This window comes from Dipodomys ordii, unplaced genomic scaffold, assembly GCF_000151885.1.
Source record: "Dipodomys ordii isolate 6190 unplaced genomic scaffold, Dord_2.0 Scaffold36, whole genome shotgun sequence".
Lineage (NCBI taxonomy): Eukaryota > Metazoa > Chordata > Mammalia > Rodentia > Heteromyidae > Dipodomys > Dipodomys ordii.
This window is the reverse complement of record NW_012267252.1, coordinates 6,017,589-6,033,335: the sequence shown is the minus strand read 5'-3', so window position 1 is coordinate 6,033,335 and position 15,747 is coordinate 6,017,589. Positions and strand designations below refer to the sequence as shown.

Sequence of the window (15,747 nt, the reverse complement as noted above, 5' to 3'; positions counted from 1 at the left end):
TTGGGTCCGGTCATGGGGCCTGAACTCTGGGCCTGGGCGCTGTCCCTCAGCTCTTCAGCTCAAGGCTAGCGCTCTACCACTTGAGCCACAGCGCCACTCCCGGCTTTTTTCTTTTTGCTGAGGGACAGCGGCCAGGCCCAGAGTTCAGGCCCCACGACTGGACCAAAAAAAATAAAAAAATAAAAAGATAATGTACTATACTTCCAGATAACATGAAAGACACCTTAATATTGCTACATGAGAACTCAACTTCTAGTATACGTACCTGGGTTGTTCTTTTTGTTTATTTTGTGCCAGGCTGGGGCTTGAACTCCAGGCCTGAGTTTTTTGCTCAGGTCTAATATTCTGCCACTTGAGCCACAGCTCCACTTCCAGCATTTTTTGGGTGCTTTATTGGAAATAGGAGTCTCACTGACTTTCCTGCCATGGTTCGCTTTCAACTGCCATCCTCAGATCTCAAACTCCTGAGTAGCTAAGATTATAGGTGTGAGCCACCAGCACCGGCTGCTTTGGGGGAAGAAATAACAAAACCCCAATTTTCTACTTATGCTTTTTCTTGGTCATGATTTTTGGAAAGCTGGCATCGCTCCCAGCCAATATGGTTATTTCTCTTTCCTTGATATAATTCTAGCCAGCAGGAAGTGAAGAAGAGTCTATGAAATTCTGAATGACCTTTAAAATAGCTACAAAGATAAGAAGGGGAAAGGAAAATGAAGGAAGGGGAGGAGAGGGAAAAGGAAGTCAGGGAAAGAAGGGGAAGGAAGAAAGGAAGGGAGTGGTAATACACAATTGTAAATCTAATAAGATTGAAATAGGAGGATTGAGAGTTTGCAGCCTGCCTGAGGGGAGAGGAAGGGAGGGAAGGGACAGAGAGAAACTAATTTTTTTTTAATGAAAAGGAGAGAGAGAGAGAGATAGACAACCTATTACAGTTGTCAAATGTGATTCTGAAGCTAGGAATCATGGAAGACATCTTTGGAATAGAAGAGAACTAGTTTAAAAAAACAAACCAAGTACTGAGAAAAGCCTAAGAAAAAACTAGCTCCTTGACTAAAGTCATTGAATATATGACAACCATTCCTGGAAATGCCCCTCTTCTAGACAACTTGTTGGGTACAGTAAGTACTCTTATTGTTAGATTACTCTAGTCAAGGTGTTCTACCGCTTATAGTCAAAATCATCCCAAAGACACAAGAAGACAGAAAGGTACCCACTCCATCTACAGGTTCATTATCAGTTAATGTCTAAGTGTGATGCCACAAAGGCAGGTGGAACAACTGATTTTGCTACTCAGAGCCACACTTGTTCTTTGCCAGAGTTCCCTTTGCCATTACTCCATGTGGGTGGAATTGAGGAGGGGAAGGACCTCAAGTGTAAATCAGATGCTCCATCTGAACCAACTGCTACCAACAAATGGTCAAAAGACACATATAGAACTACTGTCTTCCTCAGGATTGATATAGAAGTGCTGGGAGAAAAAAAGCTTTCTACCTTCTGGGCTACAAACTCAGAAAATCTCACAATAGTAATGGTGATGTTCATCCCTATCTCAGGGGAAGAAGGCCAGTTTGCAGTACAAGTCCAATACAGTCATGGCCCTGTGGACACTGTTTGAACATACAGGTCAAGCCATGCCTGAAACCTTAGAAGTCCCAGTTATTCTACTAGTCAAGGTAGTTTGGGTTAGGTTTCTGTCATTTTATCTAACTAGGAAAAATTCCTATGATAAGCCCTAAGCTACCCCTTTACCACCCCTGGATGCTTCTTCTTTCTCTCCTTTTCTCCCTAGCTCAGCAGCCTCTGAGCAAATCTGCTGAAGGTAGCTGTCCTTGGGATGCCAGGGCAAAGGTATAGGACCAGTGTGAGTTGTTCTTCCCAACAGGCTTCAGGGGCTGCCTCACACAACCCATGGCTGGCTATGGGCAATACTACCTCCCACCCACACAAAGAGTCTCACTGCTCCTCTTTGCTTGCCATTACCCTGATGCTATTTTCAAGACCAGATGGCAAAACTGTGCAGGTCTCAACATTTACTTGATTATACTGCATAGAGTTCTGCATAAAGTCACTGAGTTTACAGTGAACAGCACAAGCAAGACAAGGTCATCAGACAGAAGTATGATGCCATTTACACATGTATGTATATCTCTGTACACATCAAACACAAAGTACACATGTTTGGTAACATTACAATTATGTGTAGCCTAGGTACAGTGGAACAGGGCAAGTAGTCTTCAAGTATCAGCTGAACACATTCAGCAAAAATCCAATCAACCTAAATCTAGTCTTTTGAAATATTTACATTAAGAATTGGGCTGAGAATGTGGCGTAGTGGTAGAGTGCTTGCCTAGCATGCATGAAGCCCTGGGTTCAATTCCCTAGTACCACATAAACAGAAAAAGCCAGAAGTAGTACTGTGTCTCAACAGGTAGAGTACTAGCCTTGAGCAAAAGAAGCTTAGGGACAGTGCCCAGGCCCTAAGTTCAAGCTCCAGGACTGAAAAAAAAAAAAATCAAGTTATTCATACTATAAAAAGTTTTTTTACTTTATTAAAGATTTACTGGGCTGGGAATATGGCTTAGTGGTAGAGTGCTTACCTAGCAGGCATGAAGCCCTGGGTTAAATTACTCAGTACCACATAAACAGAAAAAGCTGGAAGTGGCACCATGGCTCAAGTGGTGGAGTGCTGCTAGCTTTGAGCAAAAGAAGCTCAGGGACAGTGCCCAGGCCCTGAGTTCACACCCCAGGACTGGCAAAAAAAATAAAAAATAAAAAAAATGAATAAAGATTTACTACAAGGTACCACTAAACTGCACAAATCCTCTTGCATTTAGAAAATTATTTGATTTGCCTAAGACTTCTGGGGCATCTACATAAATCAAGTAAATATATTCAAGAAGGGGCTGGGAAAGTGGCTCAGTGGTAGAGTGCTTGCTTTGCATGCATGAGGCCCTGAGTTCCATTCCTCAGAACCACATGAGCAGAAAAAGCCGGAAGTGGTGCTGTGGCTCAAATGGTAGAGTGCTAGCCTTGAGCTCAAGAGCTGAAGGACAGCGCCCAGGCCCAGAGTTTAGGCCCCATGATTGACGAAAGAAAGAAAGAGAGAGAGAGAGAGAGAGAAAGGAAAGAAGGAAGGAAGGAGAGAGAGAGAAAAAGAAAGAAAGAAAGAAGAAAGAGGACTGGGAAGGGGCCGGGAAGGTGGCTCAGTGGTAGAGCACTTGCCTTGCATGCCTGAGGCCCTGGGTTCGATTCCTCAGCACCACATAAGCAAAAAGAAAAAAGCCGGGAGTGGCGCTGTGGCTCAAGTGGTAGAGTGCTAGCCTTGAGCTGAAGAGCTGAGGGACAGCGCCCAGGCCCAGAGTTCAGGCCCCACTACCGGACCAAAAAAAAACAAAAAACAGAAAGAGGACTGGGAAGATGGCTCAGTGGTAGAGTGCTTGTCTTGCATGCATGAGGCCCTGGGTTCGATTCCTCAGCACCACATAAGCAAAAAGAAAAAAGCCGGGAGTGGCGCTATGGCTCAAGTGGTAGAGTGCTAGCCTTGAACTGAAGAGCTGAGGGACAGCGCCCAGGCCCAGAGTTCAGGCCCCACGACCAGACGAAAAAAAAAAAGAAAGGAAGGAAGGAAGGAAGGGAAAGAAGCCACATTTGAACTAAATTTAGTTTGGGTTGTATAATATAATATACAAAACAAGTAATTTTATTGTTGTTGTTGTTTTTTGCCGGTTGTGGGGGCTTGAACTCTGGGCCTGGGCGATGTCCCTCAGCTCTTCAGCTCAAGGCTAGCACTCTACCACTTGAGCCATAGCGCCACTTCCGGATTTTTCTGCTTATATGGTGCTGAGGAATCGAACCCAGGGCCTCAGGCATGCAAGGCAAGCTCTCTACCACTGAGCCACCTTCCCAGCCCAAAATAAGTAATTTTATTTGCACTACTATTACTAGTTTTTTTTTTAATCAGAGCAAGATAATGGCACCAATGGTAACCATGTCACCTGAAGCGGGCAACTGACCCAGAAACATGCAAGGTATTTCCTAAGAAGGTTTTGCTATTAAATAGTCTTTATTGTCACTATCAATAAAACCTTAAAAAAAAAAGAAAGAAAGGAAACAAAAAAATCCCATCAAAATACCTTCTTGAACCATATAAAGTATTAATAGTGGCAGATAATATAAGATTACTTATATAGTTAGTATATAGTTAGGTGGTACTACTCCAACTGGATCAATCAGTCCTCTCAATAACTTCCTGCATGGTCACTCTCATCATCTTTGTTTTATAAATGAGCAAATGGACTTCAATGCTGCCTAAGGTCAGGAGGTAGTAACTGGCAAAGTTGAGCTAAATTTTTTTTTTTTGGGTCCAGTCGTGGGGCCTGAACTCTGGGCCTGGGTGCTGTCCCTCAGCTCTTCAGCTCAAGGCTAGCACTCTACCATTTGAGCCACAGCACCACTTCCATTTTTTTTCTTTTTGCTTATGTGGTGCTGAAGAATCAAACCCAGGGCCTCAGGCATGCAAGGCAAGCGCTCTATCACTGAGCCACCTTCCCAGCCCCAAAGCTGAGCTATATTTTTAAATCATCTTTCCGTGCTGCCCCCTGATGTGGCAGTAATATGCAGGATGGAGAACAAGAAAGTAAGTTAAGAGTAGAGATAGGGCTAGTAGCAACAAGTTTAGGAACATGGTATGCAAGGCCCACATTATGCAGTAAAATATGGAGAGAGAGAGAGAGAGACAGAAAGAGAGAAGAAACATGTGCTTGCAATGAGGTCTCCAGAAGCTTCAGATATAGGAGGGGCACTTTCCCAGGCCCTAGCGTAGATGCCGCTCCATACAGTCAAAGCAAAAAGAACTGGGGAAAAAACTGTGTTAAGCCTTCATTTGAAGGTTACATACCAAACCAAGGAGATAAAAATCAAAAGGTCAGGAGCTGGGAAGGTAGCTTAGTGGTACAGTGTTTGCCTTACATGCATGAGGCCCTGGGTTCCATTCCTCAGAACTACATAAACAGAAAAAGCTGGAAGTGGCACTGTGGTTCAAGTGGTAGAGCGCTAGCCTTGAGCTGAAGAGCTGAGGGACAGCGCCCAGGACCAGAGTTCAGGCCCCACGACCGACCAACTGACTGACCGACCCTCCCCAACCCCCCCCCCCCCCACAAATCAGAGGTTAGCCGGTCACCAGTGTCCCACACCTATAATCCTAGCTACTCAGGAGGCTGAGAGCTGAGGATCATAGTTCAAAGCCAGCCCGAGCAGGAAAGGCCGTGAGGCTCTTACCTCCAATTAACCATCAGAAAACCAGAAGTGGTGCTGTGGCTCAAGTGATAGAGCGCTTGCCTTGAGCTGAAGAGCTCAGGGACAGGGCCTAGGCCCAGAGTTCAAGCCCCATGACCAAAAAAAAAAAAAAAAAAAGAGGTCATGTGGGAAGTGCTCCTGAGTAACTTATTACAACACAGATACATTCAAATAATATGAAGTCTCTATGAAACATACTCAATTTTTCTCAATCTTTCAGGGAAGCTGAGCCAAGAGCGAGATCAAGACTCAAGGTACAAATTTGAGATCCGTATCAGCAGCCTCAAGGGGGCATCAGGAGCAAAGGGCAGATCCCTGGAGGGCATGTGATTCTAGCATGCCAGTTAGGGAGCAGGTTTCCAGGAATTCTTTCTCTCCCTGGACCTCACCCTCTGCTGTTAATCAACCCTGAAGCAAGATTAGCATGTGTGCTCATGGTCTTAGAATCTGCCAGGTTAGCTAGAACAGGGAATAGGTTAATTATGACAGACTACAACAAAGGTTCAGGTGTTAGGACAGTGGCAAGAAGGCACAGTAAATGTATATCTTTCTCTGCCAAGGCCCAAGTAGCTTTCCAGCCAGGAAAGAACTCTATAGACATCACAATATATATGCAAGTTCTCAAAGCCAGTCAGGCTTACAGCAACAGGACTGGCACAACCAGCCGGACCATGGACTTACCTGACTGGAACACATATCGGGCTAGGCCCTGCATCAGCTCTGCTGGCCACGTTGGTGGTGCAGACTCTCCAGTTTCTCTCTTCAGACGAAATGTCAACTCAAACCCAAAACCACTAGGCCCATCTGTTCCTGTAAACCTGAAGGGAACAAAAAGTGAATGTTTTCAGTTAAACTAAATTAAGAAAAGCATTCTTTTAGAAGTCTAAGTTTCCACTTTGTGTAGTGGCTCAGCATGCAAACCATCTATTAAGAGCTATTTCCCAGAGTACTAGCCCTAGGGGTAAGAAGAACCTCAAAAACCTGTGTGGCTATTTTTTCCCCTTAGCTTGCTGCCAGCTGCAGGTTCATGTTCATGACCTTAGCCCAGCCAATCAAATTCTCCCATTGGCACTTTAAACTTTAGTTCCATGCCTGTAATCCTAGCTACTCAGGAGGCTGAGATCTGAGGATAGCAGTTCAAAGCCAGCCTGGGTAGGAAAGTCCGTGAGACTCTTATCTCCAATTAACTACCAGAAAAACTGGAAGTGGCACTGTGGCTCAAGTGGTAGAGCCCTGAAGACCTCAGGGACAGCGTCCAGGCCCAGAGTTCAAGCCCCATGACCAACAAAAACAAACAAACAAAAGAACCTTCAAGTTCCAGATTTTGATTATCTAGAACATTCTTTTCTGTATGATTAAGGTAACATTATTAAAAAATCTTCCTTGTTAATGCTCCTTACTCCTTCAAGCTGTTAATAAGAACCTACTTAATTTGCTGAGGATACATGTCCTGTTAACTACTAAGGCCATATGATATTAGGATAGACACTTCTCTCACTCTAGCCTACCACAGTACAATCCTGGCCTCCAAGGTCAATGTCTAAGACGGGTCCCCAGGAAGATTCCAAACACTGAGTGGGCCCATATTCTCCTGAGACATGTGTACCAATCAACAAAAGCATCATTAGTCACTGGATCCTGAAGAAGCAGTTTGCCTCCCTTCCCATTTCTGGTGACCCACAACAGGGAGGATATGTCTTCTGTGGCTATAGCTCCTCCTAGTGATAGGACAAGATCAAAAGAATCCTGAGTCTTAGGGAAGTCCCTGAAAGAGCCTGCCATTAGAGAGCAGGCCTTAGGCAGTAAAGAACTAAGTCTCCTCATGGGAGGGAGACATCCAGAGAAGTGTTAGGGAGCTCCAAAAAGCTTGCCAGCATGAGAAGGGTTAAAAGTTAAAACAGGTTCATGATATAATTTTCAGTAATTATATCTTGTACAAACATGAGCCACAATGATTATACACATGTAAACTCCCTAGCATACAAATACAAACCATAAGTGAAGATGACAGCCAACACTTCCTTGCTAGTCAAGCTCCCAGAACAAGTGATACAAGGGGAGGATTCTGAAGGGATGATGATGCAGTCGATGCCCTACCCTGGAATTCCTGTGGAATCTCTCATCATTAGCACCACCACCATCCGCCACAGGGACAGGTCAGAAGACTAGATAAGAAGACTCAGAAGTTGACATTAATCCAACTCTTTGCTTTTGTGCCTAGGTAAACCCAGCACATACAAAGGAACATAATCTCAGAAAAGCTAAGTCCAATCTCTTGCAGACTGAAAAGGAACCCTTAGAAATCATCACGGTCAAGCCCAAGCCCATTAAGGAAGTACGTGTGGTTTGCAGTTTTTTCCAGTTATCTAGCAATGTGGGAAGCACATTTGAAGGGTACACACATAAATTTCTGTTACCTTGCCCATGTAATTGTAACCCCTCTGTACAGTATTTTCACAATTAAAAAAAAATCTGGAGGGGGGAAGGGGGGAGGAGAAGGGTTGGGATTGGGGGGGAGGGGGGAGGCTGGGAAGGGATGTGAAGGGTAAACCAAAGGAGGAGGCTGCAATGCTTGATAAGAAATGTACGCATTATCCTGCCCATGTAATTGTAACCCCTCTGTACAGTATGTTCACAAATAAAAAATAAATAAATTTAAAAAAAAAAGAAAAGAAATGTACTCATTACTTATGTAACTAACTCCTCTGTACATCACCTTGAAAATAAAATAAATTTAATTAAAAAAATAAAAAAAAATCTGGAGATAAGGCTAAAAGAAAAAAAAGTGATACCATCTAAGTTATTTCATTTCTTTGCTGCATTGTCCTTTTTGGGTCAATTCAGTACAAAGAGGCTGAGGGAATAGCTTTGCAAACAAAGGCTTCTAAAGCTGCTTCCTATGGGCTGAAAGTCTGGAAAGGGTGTAAGAATCTGGGATAACTCAAGAAGATGACTACCAGGCACAGTGGCTCACATCTGTAATCCTAGAGGGCCAAAGTAGGCAAAAAGACCTCATCTCAATAAAAGCTGAGGATGGTGATTGAAGCTTATCTACTCAGCTCTGTGGAGAAGCATAAACAGGATTCTGGTCTAGGCCTGCCCAGGCATAAATGGTGAGAGCCTACCGGAAAAGTAACTAAACAAAAAAAGTGGTTGGAGGCATGGCTCAAATGATAGAGTACCTGATTAACAAGATTGAGTACTGAGCACAAATTCTAGTACCAGCAAAAAGCAAAAACAAACAAACAAAAACCAAAAAAGCAAAAAACTGAATCTAACTCTGAACTCTGCAAAACAAGATGGGTCACTAGGGCAAAGGGAAGATTTCAAGCAGCTACCAATTAGAGGCAGCTTTGTAAAGCTATTAGACCATTATTCCAGAACTTTCATCTTGAGCCAAAGGAAATACATGATTTCTAACCACAAAAACTTAAGAGACATGTGCATCCTCGGCTGCTAATGGGGAGAACCCAGAGATGAAGAGAGAAGTCACTGAACCATTCATACTCACATGGCACCACCTCAGTAAGAAGGGCCACGTGCATACATGAGCACTGGCGTGCATTCACACACATGCATGTGTACACCATCTGTCTCCATGCAGGGTACTTTTAGGGCCAGCTCTGTGGTAGGCAAGCCAGCCCTCACTTGGCTGTGGGGGAGGGAGAGGCTGGCCAGATGGTCTCCACCTGTGTTTGATTACCACCCACTAGGCTAGCTGGACAAAACCTCTACACTCTGAAACATGAGTTTGGAATGGTCCAGCCTCAGGATAAACACACAGCCGGGGCCTGTCAGAAGGCCTCTTTTTCAAAGCAAGCTGTCCAAGCAATAGCCAAGTGACAAGGTCATACAGCCTCCTGCAGGGGAATGGCTTGGTCTGGACTTCCTCCGCGAGGGCCTCTCCTGCCAAAGTGTTTTTATCTGAACAGAGAATTAAGCCCCTTCGAAGAAGCAGCTGTCTCCCCATTTTCTGAGTGGAAACATGTACTACAGAAGGCGGGATCTTAGTCAAGAGAGAAATTTTTTCCTAACAAACATAAAAGGATCTAAAATATTGACTGGAAATCTAAAATATTGACTGGAAAATGGGCCAGTATAATTTCTCTGTATAGGAATTTCTAAAGGAATAAGTTAAAGATTCTCCCCATCTGGCAGAACAGGAGTAAGGACTCTTATGTTGTTGCAGAAGGATGAATGAGATGAGCTCAGAACTGTTTCCAGCTCAAGAAATCCTGATCCTGCTTCCTGAGATGGCCAGCAACATGCTGGCATGGTCCCAGCAGTCCGGAGAGCCAAAGCCATGGCTATGTCAGCCTTAGCAACATCACACCTACTGACAAAAACATGTGCCCTTGAAGCCTCGTCACCAGGACCTGCTGAAAGTCTCTCTTCCATCGTGAAATGAAGGAGTATCAATAGTTACTAGTGGGTCAAAATGGCAGATAAGTCAGCCAGAAGGTTAACTGGTACTGTGCAAAGACCTTCTTTTTCCCTTTTTTCTTTTCCTTTTTGCTAGTCCTGGGGCTTGAACTCAGGACCTGGGCACTGTCCCTGAGCTTCTTTTGCTCAAAGCTAGCAGCACTCCACCACTTGAGCCACGGTGCCACTTCCAGCTTTTTCTGTTTATGTGGTACTGAGGAATTGAACCCAGAGCTTCACACATTCTAGGCAAGTACTCTACCACTAAGCCATATTCTCAGCCCCAGCGCAAAGACTTTCTAGAAAAAACATGCTGGGGGGCCAATCTGGAAGCTGGCATCCCATTCCTAATATCACTAGTCATGGGGGAAATGCAAATCAAAACCTCATTGAGATGGCCAGGTACCTGTGCTCATTCCAATAATCCTTGCTACTCAAGAGGGTCAGTTCTGAGAATCACAGTTTGAAGTTAACCCAGATAGGAAAGTCCTGAGACTCTTATCTACACACACACACACACACACACACACACACACACACACACACACACGCACGCACGCACGCACGCGCGCGCGCACACACACACACACACACACGAAAAACAAAACAAAAAACACCACCTCAGTTAGATACCACTCTAAACCCTTTAGGATAGCTAAAACAAGACAGGGAAAAACTAGTGTTGGTAGGGATGAGAATAAAAGGAATTGACCTAGCTACTCAGAAGGCTGAGATCTAAGGATCAAGGTTCAAAGCCAGCCTGGGTAGGAAAGTCCATGAGCCTTTTTTTTTTTTGTCTGTTATAGGACTTGAACTCTAAGCCTGGCTGCTGTCCCTGAGCTTTTCAGCTTAAGGTAAGCACTGTACTACTTGAGCCACAGCACCACTTCCCATTTTCTGGAGGTTAATTGGAGATAAGAGTCTCACAGCCTTGCCTGCCCAGGCTGGCTTTGAACTTCGATCCTCAGATCTCAGCCTCCTGAGTAGCTAGGATTACAGGTGTGAGCCACAGGCACTGGGCTAGCGAGACTCTTCTCTTCAATTAACCACCAGAAAACCAGAAGTGTAGCTGTGGCTCCAAGTGGTGGAGTGCTAGCCTTGAGCAAGAAAGCTCAGGGACAGCGCCCAGGCCCTTAATTCAAGCCTATAACTGACAAGAAAATAAGAAATGCCCACACATCCCTTAATTCAAGCCTATAACTGACAAGAAAATAAGGAATGCCCACACATCAATTCATCAATTACGTGTGTGTGTGTGTGTGTGTGTGTGTGTGTAAAATGGCAAAGCTGCTTCAGAAAATTGTTTGGCAGTTCATCAAAAAATAAACAGAGCCAGGAGCTGGTGGCTCACGCCTGTAATCCTAGCTACTCAGGAGGCTGAGATCCACAGGATGGTAGCTCAAAGCAAGCCCAGGCAGAAAAGTCTGAGAAACTGTATTTCCTGACAATTCGCTCCCTTCACCCACTCACCAACCAACCAACAAACAAATAAAAACAACAACAAAAAATAACAACCAAGAAACAGTAAAAAGCAGCGATTAAGGCTTAGCACTAGCCAAGCAAGCCAAGCTCAGGCCCATCATTTCCCTTAATGATATTCTCTCTCTTTCGGTCTCTCTCTCCCTGTCTCTCTGTCTCTTGCTCGCTTCCCCCCACTCCTCACCCCATCCCAACTCCCCACCCCCTGCCCAATTCCAGTAACATGCTGTACAGGCTGGCAAGTTAGGAGCAATAGGCTGTTCCACATGGCCATACTATGTAGGCTTACGTATGAGCACCATATGATGTTCATACAACAAACAGCCTGGAAACATTTCTCAGAACTTATCCCTGTTAAGCATAACTCTGTATGTCTCCTAAGCCCATGACAAGATGTTTGACCTTGCTTATCAGAAGGAAAATGTACATTAGAGCAAGTTAAAACAACTGTGAAAAAAAGAGAACAAAACTGTGAGCCACCATCCTCACCTATCAGGTGGACAAAAACAAGTATGAGATGACATTCTATTGGTAAAGTTGTAAGGAAAGAGGAATTATCATGTCCTGGTGGGAACAAAAACTAGTAAGTCACTGGAGAAGTTAGAAAAAACTCCTAAGCCTAGCATCCTACCTACTCAGGTTGCTGAAACCTAGAGGATTTGGGTTTGAAGCTTCGGCAGAAAATTCCTCCAAATTAATCAGCAAAATGCTACACTGGAGATGTGGCTCATATGGTTAAGAGCCAGCCTTGAGCAAAAAAGCAGAGCAAGAGCATAAGTCCATGTACCAGCACCATCTAAAAAATAAGGGAGCAGGGGGGAATCCAAGAGCCTATTGACAGATTAGTGACAAAAATGTGTTAATACAGTCAGGTGCCAGTGGCTCAAGCCAGTAATCCTAGCTGCTCAGGAGGCTGAGATCTGAGGATCACAATTTGAAGCCAGCCAGGGCAGGAAACTCTGTGAGACTCTTATCCCCAATTAAGCATCAAAATAGCCAGAAGTGGAGCAATGGCTCAAGTAGTAGAGTGTTAGCCTTGAGCAAAATAGCTCAGGGATAGTGCCCAGGCCCTAAGTTCAAGCCCTAGACCAGCACCAAAAACAAAAAACAAAAAAATGTATTGATGCTTAACAACTGATTCTTTTCTGGTTCATAAGCATGATGATTGGGTTCTCACACGCTTGTGTGGTATGTGCCTCCCTCAAACCTTGTTACAACTTGGGCACATTACCTGTCTGTCATGAAAAAAAAAGAAGACACTGACACATATAATGAGGATGACCTTGAAAACACTGTGCCAAGTGAAATAAGCCAGACACAAAACAACAACAAACACAATAAGACTCCAAGTATCTGAGGTACATACAATACACAAATCCATAGAGACAGGAATAGAAAAGAGGTTTTTCAGTAGAGAACAGGAAATTGTTCTTTTTAACACGAAGATAAAAAAAAGTTCCAAAAATAGAACGTAGTGATAGCTGCACACCAATGTGAATACGCTTAATTCCAGTGAACTGTATGCCTAAAAATGGGGACAATATGTATTTTACCACGAACAAATGGGTAAAAGTATGAAACAAAAGTACAACTGAAAATATTTGAATAGCTGGGTACTATGCTGTACACTTACAGTCCCAGCTACTCAGGAGGCTGAGGCAAGAAAACTGTTTGAGCCAGGTATCTAAGACCAGCCTATGCAATACAGTGAAACCTCATCTCAAAAACATAAAAGACTGAAGGGCTGAGGCAGAGTAGTAAGCCTGCTGGTAGAGACAGAGAAGCTGGGCAGTGAGGAACATACATGTCAAAGTCTTATTCTAGACCTCCCTGGACACTGGAAGGTCCCAGGAGTAGACTCAGAAGAAATTAAAAATCACAGAATTATACCATACTAGGACTCAATACTAGAGAAGAGCCTAGTGAAGTAGGTGCAATTGCAGAAGCTAAGCCAAGAGAATGTCAAAATAACTCCGTATATCTGTTTCCTCATCTGCACAACTTGTGTAGGACTTCTCCTTGAGCCAGCACAGTACCTGACAGGAGCTAGCCACTTCATACAGGATCCCCCATGCACCTATCTTCTCTTCTTCATGTTCACTAGAAGTGAACATCACCCCTTGGAAACATCTGCATATGACACAGCTTCCCTTACTCCCAGACACTTACTAACTCCTAGACTCTAGAGCTTCATGGGCCCTTCAAAAGTGCCTGGATCTCCAAACTTTAACCAATTTCCTGGTCTTGAATCTCTCACAAAGCCTTCCAACCCAGCCTGAGACTCTAGGAGCACTATTCTTTGAGTGACTTCAGGACAGTAGAATTCAACAATTACTAAATACACCCACCATTCTAAAGACAATCTTTTTGTTTTGAATAATTCACAATTATATTTCATTAGCCATTCAGGAAAAAATGTTTTGATTACAACATAAGCACCATGCTGAATAGTAAAGTTGTAATCCAGCTACTCAGGAAATAAAGATCAGGATCATAGCTCAGGGCCAGCCTGGTCATCTTAATAGCTGAAAGCAGTGGTGTGCACCTGTCACCCCAGCTACAGTGGGAAGTATAAATAGGATTTCCATACAGGCCATGCTGGCCAAAAAACAAGACCCTATCTCAAAAAGAGCAAAAGGGCTGGGGGCATAATTTGAGCAGTAGAACATTTGCCTAGCAAGCATGAAGACCTGAATTTAAATCCCAGTACTGAATAAAAAATACATCAGCCTAGGGTTGGGGTGTAACTCAATGGTAGAGTGAATTTTTACATAAGGTCCAGGTTCAACCCATCATCCCCCCCGCAAAAAAAAAGGGGAGAAAAGGGGGGAAGGAGGAAAGAAAGGAAGGCAGGAAGGCAGGAAGGCAGGAAGGCAAGGAGGCAAGAAGGCAAGAAGGCAGGAAGGCAGGCAGGCAGGCAAGAAGACAGAAGGCAAGTAGACAGGAAGGAATCGAGGGACTACACTCACACAGGGAGATGGGAGTGTGATAAGGCTGCAGTTTAACTGAGTTTCACATGCTTGCTTTCTGCTACAGCCTGTCCAACCAGATTCATGGAATACATTTGCCTCACTGAAGTAGCCCTTTTCTGAGACCCCTTGCCAGGAGCCAAAGACCACATTCCCACAGCTAAGGAACACATTCCCACAGCATTCCTCAAGTTTTAAAAACAGTAGCTTCTGGGACAGATTCAGTTGAGAATCTAGCCAAACAAAGCCTCCTAGCTCCTAAGTCTTTGGTGGCTTAACTCTATCTTGGGCTTATAGTGAGCAAAGAACTTCCCAGACCAAGACACTGGATTTAAGAAATGCTTACACAAAGAGCAGCAGAGGGCTGGGAAGGTAGCTCAGTGGTAGATCTTCCTACTGGAGATCTGCTGTAATTTCTTCCCTGTCCTCCCAAGCACACCCCTAACAAGCTATGGGTCCACCACAGGGAGGTCCCAAGTCAATCAAGCACGATAGAAACCTTGGTAGCTCTCACTTATCACTTGTGTCTTAAAGCAGTATCTTTACAGTATTGTAAAAGTAAAAAGACAAGCTGGACTAATAGTGGCCCAGACTGGCCCAGTTGGGAAGTTAAGGTGCTTCCTGTGCTCAGGTGTGCAGCTCTAGGGCTTCCTGCTGGCACAGGAACCAAAAGATCTGCCCAGGGGCCTTTGTCCACACACAGTCCTTTAGGACTCCAATAAATCACCTCCCCCAGAAGATCAAGACACCTGTAATAGGAAAAAACAAATCTTTATAGCATCTGGGTTCCCCAAGGGCAAGTACTTTTTGTGTGTTCTGTTCAAGGGCACATCCAGTTAAAGTTGATCCATACTCAATGGTAGTAACATTTCCATTGTTTCCCAAAGAGATAATCAGGTATCAATATTAAGTAACAAACCAGATAAGACAGTATTAAAAAGCAATGAGCTTCCTCTTAGTCACTATCAAGGTCAGATTCAAATATCTAAATGGTATTACCTTTGGGTCACTTTTACTGGTTTCCTTTTCAGATAAATAGAAGCAACATTCAGCTCTCCTGTTCCACACTAAACTGGGGTCCTCTGCCACTGGAAAAGCTTCCTAAAATTCCACTCCTGCTCCCTCACCTTCATCCCATTCCTTTGCTGTCCTCATCAAATTATTTGTTGAAAGTCATATTTCTTGGTAAGTACTAGGGTTTGAACCCAGGACCTAACACTCACTCAGCTTGTGTACTTGGGGGGGCACTCTACCAAATGAGTCATACATCCAACCCAACTTTTTGCTCTTGTTTTTTGGGGAGAGCTCAGCCTCCTGAGTAGCTATGATAATAGGTATAAACCACTGGCACCTGGCTGTTTTCCTTTGAGACAATATCTCACAATGTAGCCCAGAATGACCTCATACTTACAATCTTCCTGTCAGGGCTGGGAAGGTGACTCAGTGGTAGAGCGCTTGCCTTGCATGCATGAGGCCCTGGGTTCAATTTCTCAGCACCACATAAGCAAAAAGAAAAAAGCCGGAAGTGGCACTATGGCTCAAGTGGTAGAGCGCTAACCTTGAGCTGAAGAGCTGAGGGACA

At 44.2% G+C, this 15,747-nt stretch overlaps 1 protein-coding gene across 2 annotated transcripts in view; it reads right to left on the bottom strand.

Annotated features, from left to right (window-relative positions):
* The window catches only part of Sufu (suppressor of fused homolog (Drosophila)), a 95,865-nt gene that overhangs the window by 59,263 nt on the left and 20,855 nt on the right, over positions 1–15,747 (bottom strand). For both annotated transcript variants that reach the window (XM_013017629.1, XM_013017631.1), the window contains exon 3: positions 5,977–6,113. In XM_013017629.1, the coding sequence (XP_012873083.1) occupies positions 5,977–6,113 (137 nt within the window). The remainder of the gene's footprint in view (positions 1–5,976; positions 6,114–15,747) is intronic.